The following is an 18510-nucleotide window of genomic DNA, read 5'->3' as shown; positions in this document are numbered from 1 at the left end:
ATGACATCTTTTTCAGGAAAAGCCGTTTATATTTTAGCAAGACCGCTAAACCACATACTGCCTCTGTTACAACAGTATGGGTTTGTATTAGAAGAGTCCGGGTTCTGAACAGGCCTACCTGCAGACCATAACATTCACCAGCTGGAAACATCTGATCTGTTTTCTATGCACTGTTGTGAATAAAATGTGGATGGGGGAACGCAATATGCTTGAATACATTGCAATAAAACTTTTTGTCACTTGATTATGCATTTCATTAACCCACTGAATCAACATTTTAGCCCATAATAACCTGATTCTCTTTATCTGTTCTGTATGTGTTTCTCCCAGATGTGTCTAACCGTCTGTCTCTCTTTGGTTCAGACATTGTTCTGAGGCTTTCAGGCATCATGACTCACACACTCACAACACGAATTTTAGAATGGAGCCCAATTTTCTTTTTCTTTTTTTCTTTTTTTTTGTTGTTGAGAAAACCGCATACAGAACATTAGTGTGATTATCAAGATTAAAAGAAGTTTGAGAGTTCACATTTCAATCACTATTTTTACATGATGTTGTTGGAAGGGTGTTATTAATGCTTTTATCAATGGACATGAAAAGCAGTATTTTATTTTGCTTGTTACAAATGAGCACACAGGAAAATAAACCCCTGCAAGGTTAGGATCACCTGAATGTAAAACCTGAGTCATCTGTTAGTTGCAGCTCAATAAACTCAAAAGCAGTGCCCATGGAAACACATATTTCCGGCATGAGAAGTGAAAAGCCTTCTCCGAGTGCACACATAAAGCACCCAGAGATAAATCTTTGCAAGGTTGCTTTCTTATTGGCATCAAGCTAGCAAAATGTGTCATGTATTGCTTCTTTAAAAAAAACACTTGGAATCTGTGACTCAAAGCCTGTTGTTCGAAGGGAGACTTCTTCAGCTTCAAAATATAAAAAATGAAGAACAACCATGCAAGTGAAAGCTAAATAGTTGAGTTCATAGAAGCCCTTGAGTGGTAGGCTTATATTAGGAATAATTTATAGGGTATGATGTAGGATGAGGAAAGTGTATGCCAACTGGAAACCTTTAAGCTGGTTGTTTGGGATGTGTGGGATTCAGATTGTGGACTGCTGGCAATCACGAATCCAGTATTACACACACAGAGACTCACAGGAAGCGAAAACAAGCGTGGGTGAGGAAAAAGAGTTGCCATCTAATAGATTTCTGAATATAGGTTATGCAATAGTCATACAATAATCAAATAGTCAAGGTACTGACTCAACCTCCTCCTACTTTGTCCATACTCAGAAAGAAAAAAAGAACACACTATAATATTAAAAATATTTTATTTCAAAAACATTTCAAGTACATGTAAACGCACAATAAGGCATTATTATTATTTTTAAATAAATATCGGTGCTTTATGAACTGTGTTATTCGCTCTGTGTTTCTTCTCATAGTTTGTGTGTCTCTCACTGAATATAACATTTCTCCAGTCCTTTGCCGGGCTTCCTTGTCGTATGTGGTCCAATAACCTGACGAAGGTCAGTGGTAAAACTCGGTCGCCGGGCCAGTGGGTACAGTGTGCCGCAGGGAACATCTCTATCAGAGACCTGCTTCCCCCTCCCCGCTACACGGCCGCTCCGCATTGCCTGATATGAGCGGAGAGAGACTTTGCGGTGTTGCGACGGGCCAGTTTCGGTCGGAAGCCCACCTCGCTTTGCCAAAGTCTCGAATACTTGTTCGAGATTAGTGCTCTCCTTAGCGGACGTTTCAAAATAGGCGCAGTCATCCCCGAGGGCTTGGAGAACCTCTGCCTTAGTTATTTCTCTCTCGGATTCCTGGAGATCCACCTTGTTGGCGCAGACCACCAGAGGAACCTGTGGCTGTGCGCAATGATCTGGCACAGTGGATCTGATGAGCTTGGATTTAGCAGCCAGAATTTCCTTTCGCAGTGCGCACACCTCTTCGAAAGAGCTCCGATCATCTAAACTGAATACTAGAAGAAAAATGTCCCCTATAGAAGAAAAACAAAACACAAGTTTTTTTTAAGACAGAGTTTTACACATTGCGCATACAGTTTCACATCCAAAATCTTTATTCTTATTCAACAAACACATACAGGCATTTTTTTTAAATTGTTTATTTTTAGCAGAACAGAGATTATAACCGAGAAAATACATACCAGTGAGGATAGACAGCCGCCGCTTGGCTGGGAAGTCCCGTTCCCGGGATGCATCCAGGATGTCAATTTGGTAGGTCTCCCCACGGATGCGAAACAGTTTCCTTAGGAAATCCTCGGAAGTGGGCTTGTACTCCTCCACAAACCCGTCTATCATGTATCTTCTTAGGATTGAGGTCTTTCCGACCCGTGGAGCACCAAGAACTACGATGCGCTTAGAGTTCTGTGGCTTGGTGAAGTAAAGAGGATCTTGTGGGTGCCCCTGACTAATCTGGCGATGCCGGGTTTGACCATGGAGAACCAGAGCTGCCAGCTGATCAAGTGGGGATCTCTTGCAAGGGTGGCTGTTGTTGGCAGCAGACATTTGCCTTACTGCTGCTCCTGAAAGCGTCTTTTTTTCCTGTTTCCATTGGGAGGTAGCGACTTTAAGTATGCCCAAGCCCGCTTTGATTCCAGACGAATTCAAGTGCTGCGATGCGTTTTTGTAAGCCAGTAAAACTTTTGATGAACCAGCGCACTGCCCTTCCATATTACCACGAAACGGAGGGTTTTCTCTTGTAGAGCGTTTGATCTGGTGGGAAACTGTGACGGGGGTGGGTGATGTGCCGGTAGAGATGCTACCCATTTCCATCTTTTTAGGATGGTTCCGGACGCTGACTCCGCGCTGTTGCAGCTAGATAGAATCAACGATCTGCCGTTTTATGGAGCTGCTCAAGCGTGTGTTTGGTTGGGCGGCTGATGTCACTTGTCTTTATATAGATATCACAGCCTCGTGGTTTGATGACGTCATGCTGATTGACAGGAACGCTCGTTGTGTTCTCCAAGAGAACACCTTGTTTAGAAAGAAAAAGATGAAATAGGATGTGCAACCAAGCAGAGAAAACTCGACCTACTTAATGCATTAGTCTTTTCTACATGATATGGGAGACTACCAAAGAGAAAGAAAAGAAAAGAAAAGAAAAGAAAAGAAAAGAAAGTGCAGCAACAATATGACAGAGTTAATTAGCAGCTAATTTGTGTTGTTTGCTGCTAATAGAGCAGTGCACTGATTTGATTTTAATTAATTTCATTTTTAATTAAATCAATTAATATTTTAATTAATTAAAACACAAAATATAGTTAAATAAAATAAGGAATGGGAATACAATAAAAGGTGTAGAGAAAATTAAAAACAATACGTAGGTTAAACATTTTTTTAAAAATCTGAATAGATCAGTAAATAATATAGTAAGATAAAGGGAAAAAAAACTTCTATTCCCTCCACTAATATTAAATATAACTCTAATAGTTTGCTTTCTCGTGTCTGTGTAGCGACTCGTTGCGCAACGTAAGTTAGGGCGTCTGTTGCCCTGGTTACTGTACACCAAACTGGAGCTTTAGCTTTGCTAATGCTACATTGCCTCTCTACTGTATAAAAGGGGAAATGAGCTGCGGTAAGTTACCGAAGAAAGAGTTAAGAACTTGAAGTTATTCGGGTGACCTACAACCCCTCTGTATCAGTCATTCACCTCTGTCTGCTTCTTCCTCTTTTCTATTATGTCAAGCTAAATTTGTGTCGCTGTTTGACTTCTCCACCTGTCAGTGGTTTCACTGGTGATTGTGGATAGTTTATCATATGTATGTAGCTACATGTACCTTTCTGTACTGTGGCGGAGGAAATACGTAGACTTTTTACTTTTGTAAAAATAATACAGATAAACAAAGTCAATGAAATAGTTTACTGTTGTTCTCGCACACGTCTCTCCTGCATTCCTGTGCAGTTCTGCAAAATCAAAACAACCTAGCTTCGACACATAGAGAGCAGATCCGAACTAAACTAGGATTACAATTAAATACACATAAATAATTCTCAACTTCGGTCTGTTAACTTTTTTCGACCTGTTTTTTCCCCTTTTGTTGGTAAGTTTGTGATTTACCAGTGAGATTTTAGCCAGGATCAACATAAACCATAGTATTTCTCTATTATGTCTTATATTTGTGTACTTGATTTTAATCGAATCTAGACTATTGAGAGCTCAAGATATGCATTTGAAATACAAAGGAGCAATATAAAGTCATGTAAAGCTTTAAATTAGAGAGATAAAAACACAAAATCTCAGTCAGAATATGTGTCAGCATCAGTAACTTTTGGTTTCCAAACATGTGTAAAAGCACTGCAGCAGATTCTTTCCTCAAAGGACAAGGCCATCTTTTGGTTCTCATCAAAACCAGTTTGAAAACTGTATTGAACCTGTGATCAGAAGAATTGAAAAAAAGGAAGAAAACGCTTAGAAAAGCCAGAAACTAATTATTGTTGTGGCCATGGAAACTATAACAAGGAACTGTTGGATAAGGACAAATTAGCAGTATTGCATAACCATGTCAGTGTTCCAAGGCACTCTTTGTATCAGCATGTGTACATGTGAGCATTGGACTTTATGTACGGTGAAGTACAATCTGTTTTTACATTTTAAAGCCTTCAGTTGTGGAATCACAACAAAACATGGCACATTTTAATTTGCCTGTTAAATTAGCCAGAAAACACAGTGTCATAACACCTCGTTTCTAATTTCCTCTTCTCAGGGACCAAGAAGCTGCAACGGGACTCTTACCATGTATCCACAGAAGCTCAGTAAAGTAAATTTACTTCATCAATATAGACAGTATTAACAGTTCATTAGCAAAACTTTTGTTTTAATCTAAATTCTCCTTGATGCCACTTAAATGTTTAACTTGGTATATTATGACTACTGCTTTGTATGCTGAAGATACCAAAGAGCCATCAGAAACAAGAGCTTATGGCACGTGTAAGTAAAACATCAGCAGATGATGAAATGAGAGCTAGGAAGCAAGAGAATTTGGATTCTGACTGCCAGCTTCTCGACTTCAGAGGTCAGTTGTTTTCTTTTGCTCTCATGGACAAATGGATTATTATGTTGGATATTAGATTAAGTTAAATATATCCTGTTTGTGATATGCAACTTTTCTTTTTTTTGTCCCTGTCCTTTCCACTCAGGATCAATGGGGGTTCGGTTTGATGAGCACGGGATGATTCTTCCACACACCATCCTGGGTAGCTTAGAAGATTACAGAAGTTATCTAGAGGCTAAAGGGGAGGCAGAGGTATTTTTTAAATGTTCCAGTTTCTGTAGATGAACAAATACAACTGTAATTCTTTGACTTCACTGTGTTACTAACCTTTCCCATTGCCAACCAGCTGGTGAAGCGAATACCAAATTCCCTAGGAGATCCTCTATGTGAGGCCAAAGAAAGGAGTCCCTCGGATGCTGTAGAAACAGAAACTCTTTCAAGCCAAAGAAACATCCAGGGTAATGCCTTACAGAATTGGGACAAACATGTGAGACATCGAAGACAACAGCAGGACTTCTTATCTGGTGAGCTGATTAGAGACTACAACAGCCTGCACCGAAAAGAGATAAACTGTGCATCATTATTAGAGCCTTTACCCACAAATCTCTCATTAGAAGCAAATGCAAATTTCCTAAGTCTGCGTTAATGTCTTGTCTCTCTTTCAATGGTGTCAAGATTTGCTCCATAGGCCAGTCGAAAAACTTCTGATGAATCAAGCCAACCATTATAGAGAAACTCAGGAGCAGAGGGAATTTCTAAACCGAGTCATGCCACTCATCCACTCAGGATATGTATGACACATATTTGCTTTTGCCGGTCTACTCTGTCTTTAGTCATCCATCAGACTGTTGGGTTTGTTTGGTTTTTTTTTGTTGGTTTTTTTTGGTAGTTCTCCAGTGACTAAAATCTCTAAAGCTGTTCTTTAACTTCTCTAGGGTTATCGTGTGGGCAGTGAGTTTTGGAGTCTCCCACAGCGTTATGGAGATGAAATGAGCGGTATTACAGCCACTCTGACTCAGACCGAGTGGGGCAGACAAAAAACTATCACACAGATGGGACAACCACGGAGGATATGCCAGGAATCAGGTGATCACAGACACCTATGCTATATTCCAATTTTTACCCCTTAGCCCCTGTTTTGATGCAGTTTTTCTCATTGTTTATTCGCATGAAATTGCATTTTCCCAAGTCAAAAAAAGATTTATGAAAGGACAGTTTTCTTGTAATAATTACGATTGGGATAAGAGAAAGAAAGCCCTCACGTCATAAAATGTATGTTAAGTGGTTGCATACAAACAAACAAAACAAGCATATAAATGCAGAATGATCGTTCAGTTGGGAGAGCAGGAAACTCCTACACATGAGCAAATTCAGTCTGTAAAACTGAAATTCATTTTTTTGCTCCAGGAATCATTTGTGCTGAGACTCTACGGCCAGCTTCACGAACTTGGAGCCAGAGCACGTACTTGCAGCATCAGCGCCAGCTAATTAAGGAGGTTTTACAGGACATGGACATAAACAAGCCAGTAATGAAAAATATCGATTAAATCTTTTAACCAATAAGACAAAACACTCCATAGGATGGGGTGGAAGAGGACTTCCCCAACTATGGGGAAAAAGCTATTTCTCTCTCATTTAGTGTATGTTCTGATGATCCTGTATCTTTTACCTGATGGGAGGAGGACGATCTGTGTCCAGGGTGCACTGAGTCTTTGATAATGTTGCTAACAGTGCAGCAGTGCTGTCTCTGCAGTGCAGCTGCTGTACCACACTGCGACACGGTAGTGCAGAGTGCTCTCTGTTGTGTACCTGTAGAAATTCACTAATATATGAGATGGGAGTTCAGTTTTTTAAGCTTTAAGCTTTCTTGATAAGAAAAGCCTATGCTTAGCTTTCTTTGCTAGAAGGGAGGTGTTAATGGTCCCTGCCAAATCCTTAGTGATGTTGTGACCCAGGTATTTGATGTCACTGAAACTTTCTACCCCCTCACCATTTATATAGTGTGGAGAGAAGTCACTTTCCTAGTTCTCCTGAAGGCAGCAACTATCTCATTCACTTTAGGTGGATTTAGGACTAGTTACTCTACAAACACAACCCAACTGGTTGTTGAACTCTTTTCTCTATAAATATTTCCTCAAAATTCCAGTAGTCTTAATTAGATATACCACATTTCCACATTAAAATGTTTTATGACAAATCACTCTGTCATCATCTTATAGCTTTCTTTATCAAATCAAACAGTTCCTCATGATAGTAGTATAGTGTATAGTATATGTAGTATATAGGATCTTGTGCAGCACCCTTATTTGCCTCCAACATATTTTCCAGTATAATATTGTGCACCAATACTGATGTTGTAGAACCCACTCCTGAAAACCTCTGATTATATCTCAAATCTAAACCACAATCCAAGTCACAGTAAACACTGTGCAAGAAAAAGCTGAAAAGTTGGACTTGGACAGTAATATCACTATGCGCTGTGTAGGAAACTAATTTGATATGCATAGTACAGTTTATCATTGCATTTAGTTTTTTGTGTTTTTTTGTAAGAAAGCTTCATTATTGAACAACTCTATCCTCAGAAAAGCTGCTCACTCCCTCAGGACACTCTGTCTCAAGCAGGTGCTGCTAGCTCATCATAATCAGTCTCTATCTTCACAAACAGCTTGTGATCATCCAGCATTGGGCACACTGTCCTTGGTTTTCTGAACAAGGAACAAACTGCAGTATGTGGACGAGGCTGACAAGCACATGTACTCATACATCCACTCAAATCCACATAAGCCTGCAGCTTCGAGGGCATAAGCACACCTACACGCAAAAACTGTTCTCATATTGCAAATATACAGTGAAACATTTTATTGAAGTATATATTCAGTGCACTCGTGTAATAAGATTAATTAAGCTGGGTGGCCCTTCCATAAACCCTAACAGTTGTTCACATATATGCAAACACAGAAATGGTACGATTATGAAATCTGAAGCGTGTCCTGTCATAGGGTAGAACTATTGAGACCTGTGAACTAACAGAACCCAAGAAAAGGGACTGAACATGCCTTACCTCTCTCTCTGCATTATAATTACTTCATCAGTGCAGGCTGGAGGTTCTGGGGTAAACACCTAAATAAAAATGTGCTTCTCTTCACAGCCAGTTCCCATTTAATCTTATTAGCTTAAAGTAGCAGGTGCTCAATATTGGAAGGTTTATTCAAATGACATCTTTTTAATTATTTATTTATTTATTGATGGTCTCAGCTGGTACATTCCCCCTATGTTTTATTGTCCTCCCCCATCTTTCGCACGCACACCAATTGTGCAACGATACAATTAGAGAAAATGGTTGCACTGTGTTCTGTCAGGCTGGTGGCTAATGTGATGCTCAGGTGATTTAGGGTCTGGAGTACCTTGTGGCAAACAGAAACGGCTTGTTCTGATAGCATGAAAAAAATCGAGATGTGGGTAAGAGAGTGAAAGAAATGCCAAGCCTATGGAAAAAAATTAACCAGGATGAAATTTTTGTTTGTCCTCTGCCCTTTCTGTGTGGGTCAGAAAGACCAATAGCAAAATAATTATATATCCTCTAGTATGGTCAATGACAACATACATTGTGCTCCACAAAACCTGATATTCTAAAGCTGAAGGGTTTGTCACCACCTGACTGTCACCTCTCTGCCTGACATGACATAATTGGCCATATCTGTTGGAGTGAAACGAACTTAGGGTGTCAGTAACAAGAACCAGAACGTTAGTTATCGTACATAATTAACCCCTACCTTCCAAACCACTCTGTTGTCTATCTGTCTATTACAGGACATCAGTGAACTGGTAGTGATTGGCTCTGGCAAACCATCCTACAGTCCTTCAATAGAGAACAAAGAAGAAGAGATGGAGAGCAAGCAGAACCTGTAAGAAATAACTGCTTTTTGCTGCTTGATGATTAATTAAATGTTTTCCATACTTAGAAAAAGGCCAGATTTTTCTACTGTTAATATCAAAATTAGGCAAAATGCTATCCCTATTTGCAGAGTGCTAAGAGTTCATTGTGTCTAAAATGTAATTGAGTCACTGTTAAATGAAGTGTTAACCCTTGATGTAAATAATGGAACCACTTCATTATTAGAACCTTCATTACAACCATGGTTGGTTCTTGGATAGTTGATATCAGCCTGGGTATTGTTATTGTCACAGTGTTGCAGAAAAGCAATAATACAGTATTGTAACATGACTCATTTGTCCAGAGTGTATTGAAGTTACATAACATGTATTACAAACACACATTGTGTAATTGGCTTTTCAATACTGTATGTTGTCAGATTTGTTTTGCTGCAAAGCATTTCATGATTGAGAAGAAGAGTATGAATGTGGCTTCTTAGGGAATGACCCCTATAGTTTACACGGGGAACGACTCAAGCACTGAGAGTATATCCTTTCATAAGCTGCCCACTGAAGGTCAGGGCTGTGTTGGTGAAGGTGCATCACATTATTTGAAGTTATTAAGAAACCCAACTCAGTTGGTGTCAGCCACACTACATTTACACAGAACAGTTGTCAGAAATATGTAATTATGTTGTATATTGTTTTCAGTTTTTGGTTGTGATGCAATTTCCTGTTTGCTAGCTGGACAAAAAAGAAAAGGTCATGTTCTTTAGATCCTTGGCTGTTGATACACAGCTCTCCACTCACTAGAACCTAGGACCAGGTGACATATCGTGCACAGATATGCACAAAAACTGAAGTAAAGTGTTTATGAAATGAGAATCTGTTGTGAGAGTATGCATAGCTAATTCATACATCAGACTATGTATCCACAAAGTTTTTAGTCAGTCTTCATAATGTGAAGTGAGGTGACTATTAAGGCAAGACAGAACTGAACATAAAACAGTATTTCACAAAGGTTGTATTTTGTATCATCTCTATTTTATATTCTCTATTTTATATTTACGAGTTCACAAATATTAAGAAGTAAATTGTATAATTTAAAAAAACTGCCCTCTAAATAATTTAGTGTACTAAATTTTATGAGGCCTTTATGATTGATTATAATTATGTAATTATTGCTGGATTAAATAGCTCCCCCATGCCTCCTTTCATTATGTGAACAGAAGAGCCTTTTTTGCATCTCGCTTCTGATCCAACCATTCTTTTCTTTTCTTTTCTTTTTTTAATCTCTGCCAGCGTCTTTTACAAAATTACAGTGTTTATAACATCTGCTACAGTTCCCATTTTGTCAAAGTGTAATTCTTTTTTGCTCTGTCTAAAAATAATTCAAACAGAGATTTTACAGTATAGCCAAACAATGTAAGGAGGAAATATCTTCACCTTTTAATGGCTAATGGTGGGACTGAATATCAAGTGTATATGCACATACATGCTGGTCTGGAATTAAGTTGTCGTCAAACAAAATATTTTTTAGCAATAACTGACTTACATTAAATGTAGTCTTAGTTATTCTGCTTTGTGATTGTCTCCTACAGTGATCCACTGGCACAGCATGAAGATGTTCACTTAGATGTGCCTACCTTGAGATTCTGTGGTCAGGTTGCTACCTGGACTGGAAACTCTCTCTCAAAGCAGGTACAGAATGAATTCCTTACCTTAGAGAGAGCAAGAGAGAGGAACAGGTGCTTATTCAGTTTTTTCTGAAAAGTCTGTATATTGTATTGATAAATTCACCAGAATAGGCCACTTTTCTTGCTTTTCCAAATACTGATAGGATGGAAACAGTTTATGTAGAGTACTTGCGTTAAGGGTCTTGTAGTCCTCCCTATACAGTTAGACTTTAATGAGAAAAACAGCAGTTTTGTTGACAATTGTCCCTTAATAACCACTTTTTTATATAGGTTGTTACATGAGTTTTGACTTTTAAAAACCATGTTTAATTAATAATGCAGTTTGTATGATAATGCATGGGCTGCAGGCGACTTTGGTCTGATTGTATCTTCAGCACACAAATAACACATGCACAGGTATATAAAAACACGCAATGTAATGACATATTCTGTTTGGTACCTTTGACAATTAACACTTAATTGCTTTTCTTTCTCCAATGCTCACTTATCAGGGAGAAGTAGGAATTAGTGCTACAATATTCTTTGAAGCCCTGACTGGAGAAATAGTCACATCCCACCTGGACCTACATAATGAGGGCAGCACCGTCATCTTCTACAGCTGGCAGCAGCTTCCCAAGCCATACAATTTTCCTAATCTCCGTTTGCAAACACAGAAAGTGCACTTCTACTTTAATGCCTCCTCTGGTAACCACACAAACATGATCCGAACACCTGCCGCCAACATTTGTACGTCATACACCGCTTGTCTATTGACCCATCACTCAACCGAGTTTTCTGTTTTCCCTGTTGCTTTCTGTTCCCTGTAGGTGTCATTCTTCCAGGTGAGACCCAGCGAGTGGAGTTTCTATTTAAGTCAGAGAAGCCAGTCATCAAAACAGAAATTTGGCAGCTCAGCACCCATCCTGTGCTGCTGCAAGGAGCCTCCATGCAAGTTGTCTTAAGGGGAATATCTCTGTACCAAGACAGAACTGCAGATGAGAGGCTTTTCATAGAGGTAGTTTTACTATTCAGCTGAGTCCACGAGAGTGAGATAAAAACACAAATAAAGAGATAGCACTGGTATTTCTCTTAACACAAATAATCTTTCCTCTTTTTTCTGTTTTTGTTTTGTGGACAAGCAGACAAAACTGGAAAAGGTAGTTCGGGAAAAGATCTGCCGATCGATTGTCTATGAGGTGCTCTACCAGGTCCACAGTCCAGAAAGACCAAGCTCACCCGCAGAGCTCTACATCACCACAGAGCAACTATTTCTGAGCAGAAACCCAAAGGTGGAACATATGCACAGAAAGAAGCTATATTTTTAGTGTATCTCAGTTAAACTTTTTTTAATTACCGGTATATATATTTTTTTAGTTCAAATCAATATTAGGACCTCAGCATAGGCCATAGAGAGTAGATGACTTTGACATTTTTAACTCTTTCCTTTTTTTGATAAGTAGTGTGAAACACATTGCTCATTGTGCAGCAGGGTGTAGCACTAATGCATGACACATTTTTCTTTTAGAGTGTTTTTGTTCATATTGATTTCAGTCTCAATCTTAGTCACGCCACCTGATTCAGTGTGAGCTGACCCGCTAATGTGTTCTTCTATTTGAAAATTCACTGTGTGTGCAACAGTATGATTAGCTTGTTATGACTTCCCCTCCTCATCCTATATTCTGTCTTTGTCCCTATTCATTCAGCACCAAGTAATTGCATTATTTATGGAAGGTCATTAACTAATAATATATCATAACCACTAATATATAGAACCAGCCACTGTTGCCTCTGTACTATGCAATATGGTTTGTCTTCCCCGAGCACTACAATAGAAACCAAGCTTTAACTGGGCTAATTAGGAGGCTGATTAGACTACTTTCCAGCAAATATAGAGCATGATGGCCTCCTAAAATAATTATCAATGGACATGGGACATTATGTTTAATAACAGACAGTAAGTTGTAAGCAGTCATTTGGATAAAAATGTTTACTTTTAAAGATTATTCTAATTTGAAATATTAGAAGACTTTTCTCATTAAGTCATGTCAGTTATTACCAGATGGTGATTGTTCTTCTTAGGGCCTTTCACATGGCCATGTTTTATATTGATCTCTTTCCTTTGCCATAAGAATAAATAAAAATGATGACATCCATCATTTTTAAGGGTGACTGTTGATGGTGATAACCTTCAGGTTTTGTGGCAGTAATTTCTTTTGTGTGCACAGGCGCATACAACCTCACATTTGATTTGATTTGATTTTATTGATTAGCATTCAAATATCTCAGTGAAGACAGAACAAAGATCTACCACAAAGCAAGAAAGCATGAGACAAGGCTAATCAAAAGGTATTGGCTGAAGCATTTGCTTATTACGCCAACCCTTTTAACAAAAGATCTTTTTGCATGCAGCTCCTGTACACAGGGCTCGAAGCAAATAATAAAACAAAGCAAAAACAAAACAAACAAACAAACAAAAAAACAAAAAAAAACTTTCCACCTTAGATAAGTAACTACATCAAAGCAAAAGAATCAAGAGTTTTTTGGGTTGTTTTTTTTTTTTTTTGCTCTTTTCATTCTTGATTTATATATTTTTCTAATACTCTATTTTTAAACATATTTTTAAACAAGGAAAATGAACTACACCTTTTTAAATCACTGTCATAACTATTCCACAGGTTAACTCCTCTAAAAGAAACACATCTCTGCTTTATATTTGTCCTTATCTTGTTTTTTTTTAAGAAATCTGTTCCCCTTAAGTCATATTGACTCTCTCTGACTTTGAACAGCTTCTGAGTACTGGGGCAAAGCAAGTTATTTTGTGCTTTACACATTATCTGTGCCATTTTATATTCAACTAAATCATAACATTTCAGGGTATTCAGATTAATAAACAAAATGTTAGTTGGTTCTATATAGTTTGATTGGTTTATAATTCTTATAGCTCTTTTTTGTAACTTGAAAATAGGAAGAGTGTTCGTTTTATATGCATTATCCCATATCTCCAGACAGTAAGTCATATATGGAACAGAGTACAATAAAGTGTGTATGAGGATTTTTTGTTCAGGACATGCTTTGTTTTATAGAGAATAGCAATGGTTTTTGACATTTTTGTTTTCACATGGTTTATATGAGACTTCCAACTCAGCTTATCATCAATTATCACTCCAAGAAATTTATTTTCGTACACTCTTTCAATTTCAATTCCATTAACCCTTATTTTAGATACATTTTTAATTTGTCTAGTGCCAAAAATAATCAATTTTGTTTTCTTTATATTTAATGATAACTTATTTACATCAAACCAGTTTTCTAATATATTTAACTCCTTTTCCGCTGTAGTCAGAAGCTGTTCTAGGTTTTTACCTGAGCAGTACAGAGTGGTATCGTCAGCAAACAATACACATTTTAACAGTTTGGAAATGCTACATATGTCATTTATATATAATATAAATAATTTAGGGCCCAGCACAGAGCCCTGAGGAACACCACAAGTTACCTTCAACTGCTTAGATTTTACATTATTGAATTCGACATATTGATATCTTTCATCCAGGTAACCTTTGATCCACTTGTATGCTAACCCTCTTATGCCATATCTCTCTAGTTTATTCATTAATATAGAATGATCAATTGTATCAAACGCCTTTTTTAAGTCTATAAAAACACCAACAGTATATTCCTTATTATCTATAGCATTAGATATCCCTTCAACAAGTTCCATCACTGCCATCGAAGTGGACCTTTTCACTCTAAAGCCATATCAGTTATCACTTAGGAGATTATGCTTCTCAATATATTTATCAAGTCTATTAACAAATAACTTTTCTAAAATTTTTGAGAACTGTGGGAGTAGTGATATTGGCCTATAATTGGTAAACTGACATCTCTCTCCGTTTTTATGGATTGGAATAACTTTTGCTATTTTCATTTGTGAGGGAAACACACCAGTTCGAAAGGACAGATTACAAATGTATGCAAAAGGTTGCACTATATATTCTATAATACTTTTAACTAATATCATGTCAATACCAAAACAGTCAGTGGACTTTTTATTTTTAAATGTCTTCACACATAAACTGCTTCAGACTGGTGAACACGTTCTATGGTTTTAGTTGCAGTACCGGGATGAGCCAGTGGAGGGCCTGAAGGCACTGTGGCAAAAATTGGATCAAGGAAGCACCTGGGACTACTCTGTTGATACTCTCCGACAGGTATACACATTTATCTAGTAGTGACATGAAACCTGACACTACAATGAAAAGCAGCAAATTTAGTCTTTTTTATAATATATATAGGTGAGATTTCATACGGTGTTGATGATAAAGGACATCATATTAGTGTGTTTGTTTTTCTTACCACATATTTAAGGCTGTGTTGTCTCTACCTGATGAAGAGTCATCCCAGGACTCCCTCACAAGAGAAGAGGGCCTGGCCCAACTCAACTCTCTGTATTTGCAGCTTTCTGAACCTTCTGGACTGAAACATCCCCTAACAGCTGGCACCTTAGGGTGAATTCCTTAACTTCTGAGTAGTAATGTAGGACTAGTTTCTTAATGTGTTTCTCTGTTGTACACATACCAATGTTCTGTACTCTGCCTCTGTGCAACAACCCTTCAGCTTATATTGGTGTGTGGTGCCACCTGCAGGCGGCAGCTGTGGAGAAAACTGCTGGACAGAATGACTGCTGAGGCCATGTGGCTGCAGAACCTGCTGGGCCTTCCAGAGAAAGAAGCATGGACTGATAAAGAGGATAAACTTATAATCACTGATGCTGGGGAAATACAAGCACTTTGGCAGGACCACAGACATGTATATATTTCTTTTGGTTTTGCATACTAGTGTGCCATTAAGCATAGATTTCACTAACTTTTATATCAAGAGTGATATAAAGGTCAGTGAAGCTGCTATTGAGGAAACTAATGGAGCGAGATCCAAATTTTAAAAAGACAAGATACCAACAACTAACAAAAAAGTAGAGGTGAGAAAAAATTGTATTTCAGCAGGAGAATGCAAAAGTTAGAGGTATCGTGCAGGAGTGCGTGTGTGTGTGTGTGTGTGTGTGTGTGTGTGTGTGTGTGTGTGTGTGTGTGTGTGTGTGTGTGTGTGTGTGTGTGTGTGTGTGTGTGTGGCTGAATGACCTTCATTCAAAGGTTTTTGTTTGGGATCATGAATAAAGTGTCATTTTGTAAGATATGACACATTACTTGAGCTGATACAAACATGAGTCACCTTCACCACTTCAGGCGAGCTGTCAGCTCTTCATTCATTCATCAGTCATTCAACAGATGCCTGTTTTGTTGTTACTACTGACTGCTTGTTGTCAGTAATACAGACACCTGCAGTTTTCTGTTCTATAGGGTAATTTCCTAAAATACTTTTTTATATGTGTCATAGTATGTGTGTTTGGTTTACAGTGCTTAATTTTAAGTAAGGAAAACATTTTAACCATTTCTATAGTTGCCTGCTGGAAGCATCTTTATGGTACATTCATTTGGTCTCCATCCACATTCTGTCTTACCACTAAAAAACTAGTAATACAGAATGTGAAATGGCTCTATTTAGTGTTTTGCTCCCTAGAGAGATTATTATAATGGATAAGCAAAACATGGTACTGGCCATTCGTGCTTTGGCAGATCGGTTAAGATATTCAGCAAAACTTTTATTCAGTACTAATTCTAATGCATTTGATAGTTTTTGTTGTTGTTGTTGTTATTTTTGCATCTATCCACAATGCATCCTACCTCATTATAATCAGTCTTATTCACAAATTATGAGCTTGAGTGATTGAGAAACTTGAATTGACTGTGTTGTTCAAGGATGATGAACTGCTGTGTCAGTTCTGGACTTGAACCTGTCACAGCTCTCCTCTAATGGTTCACCCCTCCATTTTCCTGCTTCAAAGATTTTCAAGTATTAGATTACGGTAGAAGCACGGCTTTGTCTGTGTGACTACATATTTTGCTGAGTGATTTTCTGCTCTGTATGACGGTTGAGTCATAGGTAAGGTGCAGCCTATTACTCGCAGGGTACCATGGTAACAGAACACTGTGTGAAAATGTGCACCTGCTCACCAACTGTGTGCCCAGGGTGTGAGTCCAAGCCATCTGTGGCAGCTATACATTAACTCAAAAAGCACAGGGCATCCAGTGTACAACATGACATGAAATAGGTGGTCGTTCTGAACTGGACAAGCCGTTTCAGCTCATTGCATGGCCTCATTTCCACAGGTCTGCAAAACAGAACACAGTGACTCTCGAGCCGTTTAAATCCTCTGTTAAAAGTACTTCAAAGACAACATGTCAGATTCTGCAATTCAGCAATTTGACTTAAATATATATATGAAAATGTACTGTCTTTTATTATGTCACTTTTTAATATATATGTACAATTCATAAAAGTAGGGCGTGGCTGTTTTTACTGCAGCATTCAGAAACAAAATAGATAAGTCACTGTGTTTGTCAAGTGTTTTCCCATTGTTGCTTCTTGTTTCATGTTGTCCTAGCATCCAGAATCTTCTACTGTCTGGTTTTGCCTTGCAGCACTTTCCATGACAAAGACTCCTGAATAAAATATGCATTTTCAGTTCAGCATAAGTGGAGCCTGCACGAACATCCCAATATATAGTGGATTGTATTTTTTAATTGTGTGCCACATGTATGTTTGTGGATGTAGAAACAGGATGAAGAGTATTCACTGACAATAGTTTGATGTCCCCCAAACCCATCCAGAGATTTTCACGATAGAATTGTATTTGCTTTTAATACAGTGCTTCCTTGAAGAACATGCCCATGCAGTGCTGGTTTTAAGCCTTGTGCCTTGCGTGTAAAGAATTATTTTGATAGCTGCCTAGAGATATTATGATGCTTAGATAGGAAAATTCCTCGTAAGTTTATGTCCAGAAACATTACAGAAACAATTTTTAAATTCTTAAATTATTTGCTAACAATATTATTTCTCTGTAAGCAATACTGATATCTTTCACTCATTAATTTTAACTCTATCTTCCACAGGACACACAAAAGAAGGGGGAAAGAGAAAAGGAAACAGGAAAAGGGCATCAGGGAAAAACAACAAAGATAAAGGGAACTTTGGAAAACCAAGAAAATGAGTCAGGGAGCATCCTTCAACCGCCTCCTAAACAAACAAATGTAGTGAAGATGATGCCTGTTTACACGAGGCTTCTGCACAGCAAGGCACGTAATTTAATTGACTTCAAATACTCCACACTGATGTTTAAATTCAGTACTTGACAAGAGTTTCCATAGTTTGAGAAAATTACCATGATGACATCATCATATATCTGAGGCCAGGCTGGAACACTTTGGGAGTTTTAGACGGCATTACAAACTGCCTGTGTTTCTGAATAGTGGGGATTTCGATAGGTAGAGTCTGCTGAAAAGACTAAACTGTTGTGTGATTAAAAATTGTGTGAGTCTGCATTTTTAAGCACTCTTGAGTCATACCCAGGAAATGTAGTTAGAATTTATGCCATTGCTTTAATCTGTATGGTCTTCCTCATACCAAATATGTGTCTCTACCTATCTGACAGGTTTATGCTCTGATGGAGGATCTAGTGGACAACCTGTGTGACCTGATGGATGAGCTTAATATGGAAGATGTGAAAGACACGCATTATTAATAAGAAGTGAGAGGGGAGTCACAGCATTTTGGAGAATATTTGCAAGCATATATAATAAAACCTGTTACAGGATGTATGCTATATTTTGTTGTGGAATTAATAAACTTTATTCCTCTGACACAGTGGATTTGGAGCATTTTTATGTATGTATTGTATGTATTTACCTGCCTCATTCACTCTTTGTAACTCCCATCAGTGGATGATAGTAAGGTAACCTACCACTGAGTATGCAAACGAGGCGCCCCCGTCCCCGCCTCTTTTTTTACGCTCACCCACGTGACCGCTGTGTGTGCTATGCGTCCCTGGC

The 18510-nt window shown here is 38.2% G+C and overlaps 2 protein-coding genes across 3 annotated transcripts; one reads left to right on the top strand and one right to left on the bottom strand.

The window, feature by feature from the left end:
- Window positions 1–1358: 1358 nt before the first annotated feature.
- Window positions 1359–3077, bottom strand: rasd2b (RASD family member 2b). Its single transcript, XM_026169259.1, has 2 exons — window positions 2169–3077; window positions 1359–2000 (listed from the first exon to the last, which is right to left on the bottom strand). Exons 1-2 carry the CDS (start codon window positions 2794–2796, stop codon window positions 1456–1458), a joined length of 1173 nt encoding a protein of 390 aa, XP_026025044.1. The 5' UTR covers window positions 2797–3077; the 3' UTR covers window positions 1359–1455.
- A 411-nt stretch (window positions 3078–3488) lies between these two features.
- Window positions 3489–18279, top strand: mycbpap (mycbp associated protein). Of its 2 annotated transcripts, none has more exons than XM_026170242.1 (18): window positions 3489–3598; window positions 4728–4781; window positions 4913–5036; window positions 5161–5267; window positions 5362–5539; window positions 5691–5806; window positions 5951–6101; window positions 6423–6541; window positions 8826–8920; window positions 10490–10589; window positions 11077–11269; window positions 11392–11579; window positions 11704–11853; window positions 14677–14775; window positions 14933–15072; window positions 15211–15373; window positions 17575–17757; window positions 18114–18279. In XM_026170242.1, the coding sequence occupies exons 2-18, from the start codon at window positions 4758–4760 to the stop codon at window positions 18201–18203; spliced, it is 2220 nt and encodes a 739-aa protein (XP_026026027.1). In that variant the 5' UTR covers window positions 3489–3598; window positions 4728–4757; the 3' UTR covers window positions 18204–18279. The 2 variants fall into 2 exon arrangements, with proteins under 2 accessions (XP_026026027.1, XP_026026028.1); XM_026170243.1 differs by having other exon boundaries at window positions 3490–3598; window positions 11707–11853.
- The last annotated feature ends 231 nt before the right edge of the window (window positions 18280–18510 follow it).

Source organism: Astatotilapia calliptera, chromosome 6 (genome assembly GCF_900246225.1).
Source record: "Astatotilapia calliptera chromosome 6, fAstCal1.2, whole genome shotgun sequence".
NCBI lineage: Eukaryota > Metazoa > Chordata > Actinopteri > Cichliformes > Cichlidae > Astatotilapia > Astatotilapia calliptera.
The sequence above is the reverse complement of the archived record's forward strand: the minus strand, read 5'-3'. Positions and strand labels throughout refer to the sequence as shown.

Bases quoted from the DNA above. Each gene is read 5' to 3' on its own strand.
- rasd2b (XM_026169259.1), bottom strand. From the start codon at position 2,796: ATGGAAATGGGTAGCATCTCTACCGGCACATCACCCACCCCCGTCACA. The intron at 2,001-2,168 runs GTATGTATTTTC...TTTCTTCTATAG, and splicing joins GCGGCTGTCTATCCTCACTG to GGGACATTTTTCTTCTAGTA.
- mycbpap (XM_026170242.1), top strand. From the start codon at position 4,758: ATGTATCCACAGAAGCTCAGTAAA. The intron at 6,102-6,422 runs GTGATCACAGAC...TTTTTGCTCCAG, and splicing joins GAGGATATGCCAGGAATCAG to GAATCATTTGTGCTGAGACT. The intron at 15,374-17,574 runs GTATATATTTCT...TATCTTCCACAG, and splicing joins TTTGGCAGGACCACAGACAT to GACACACAAAAGAAGGGGGA.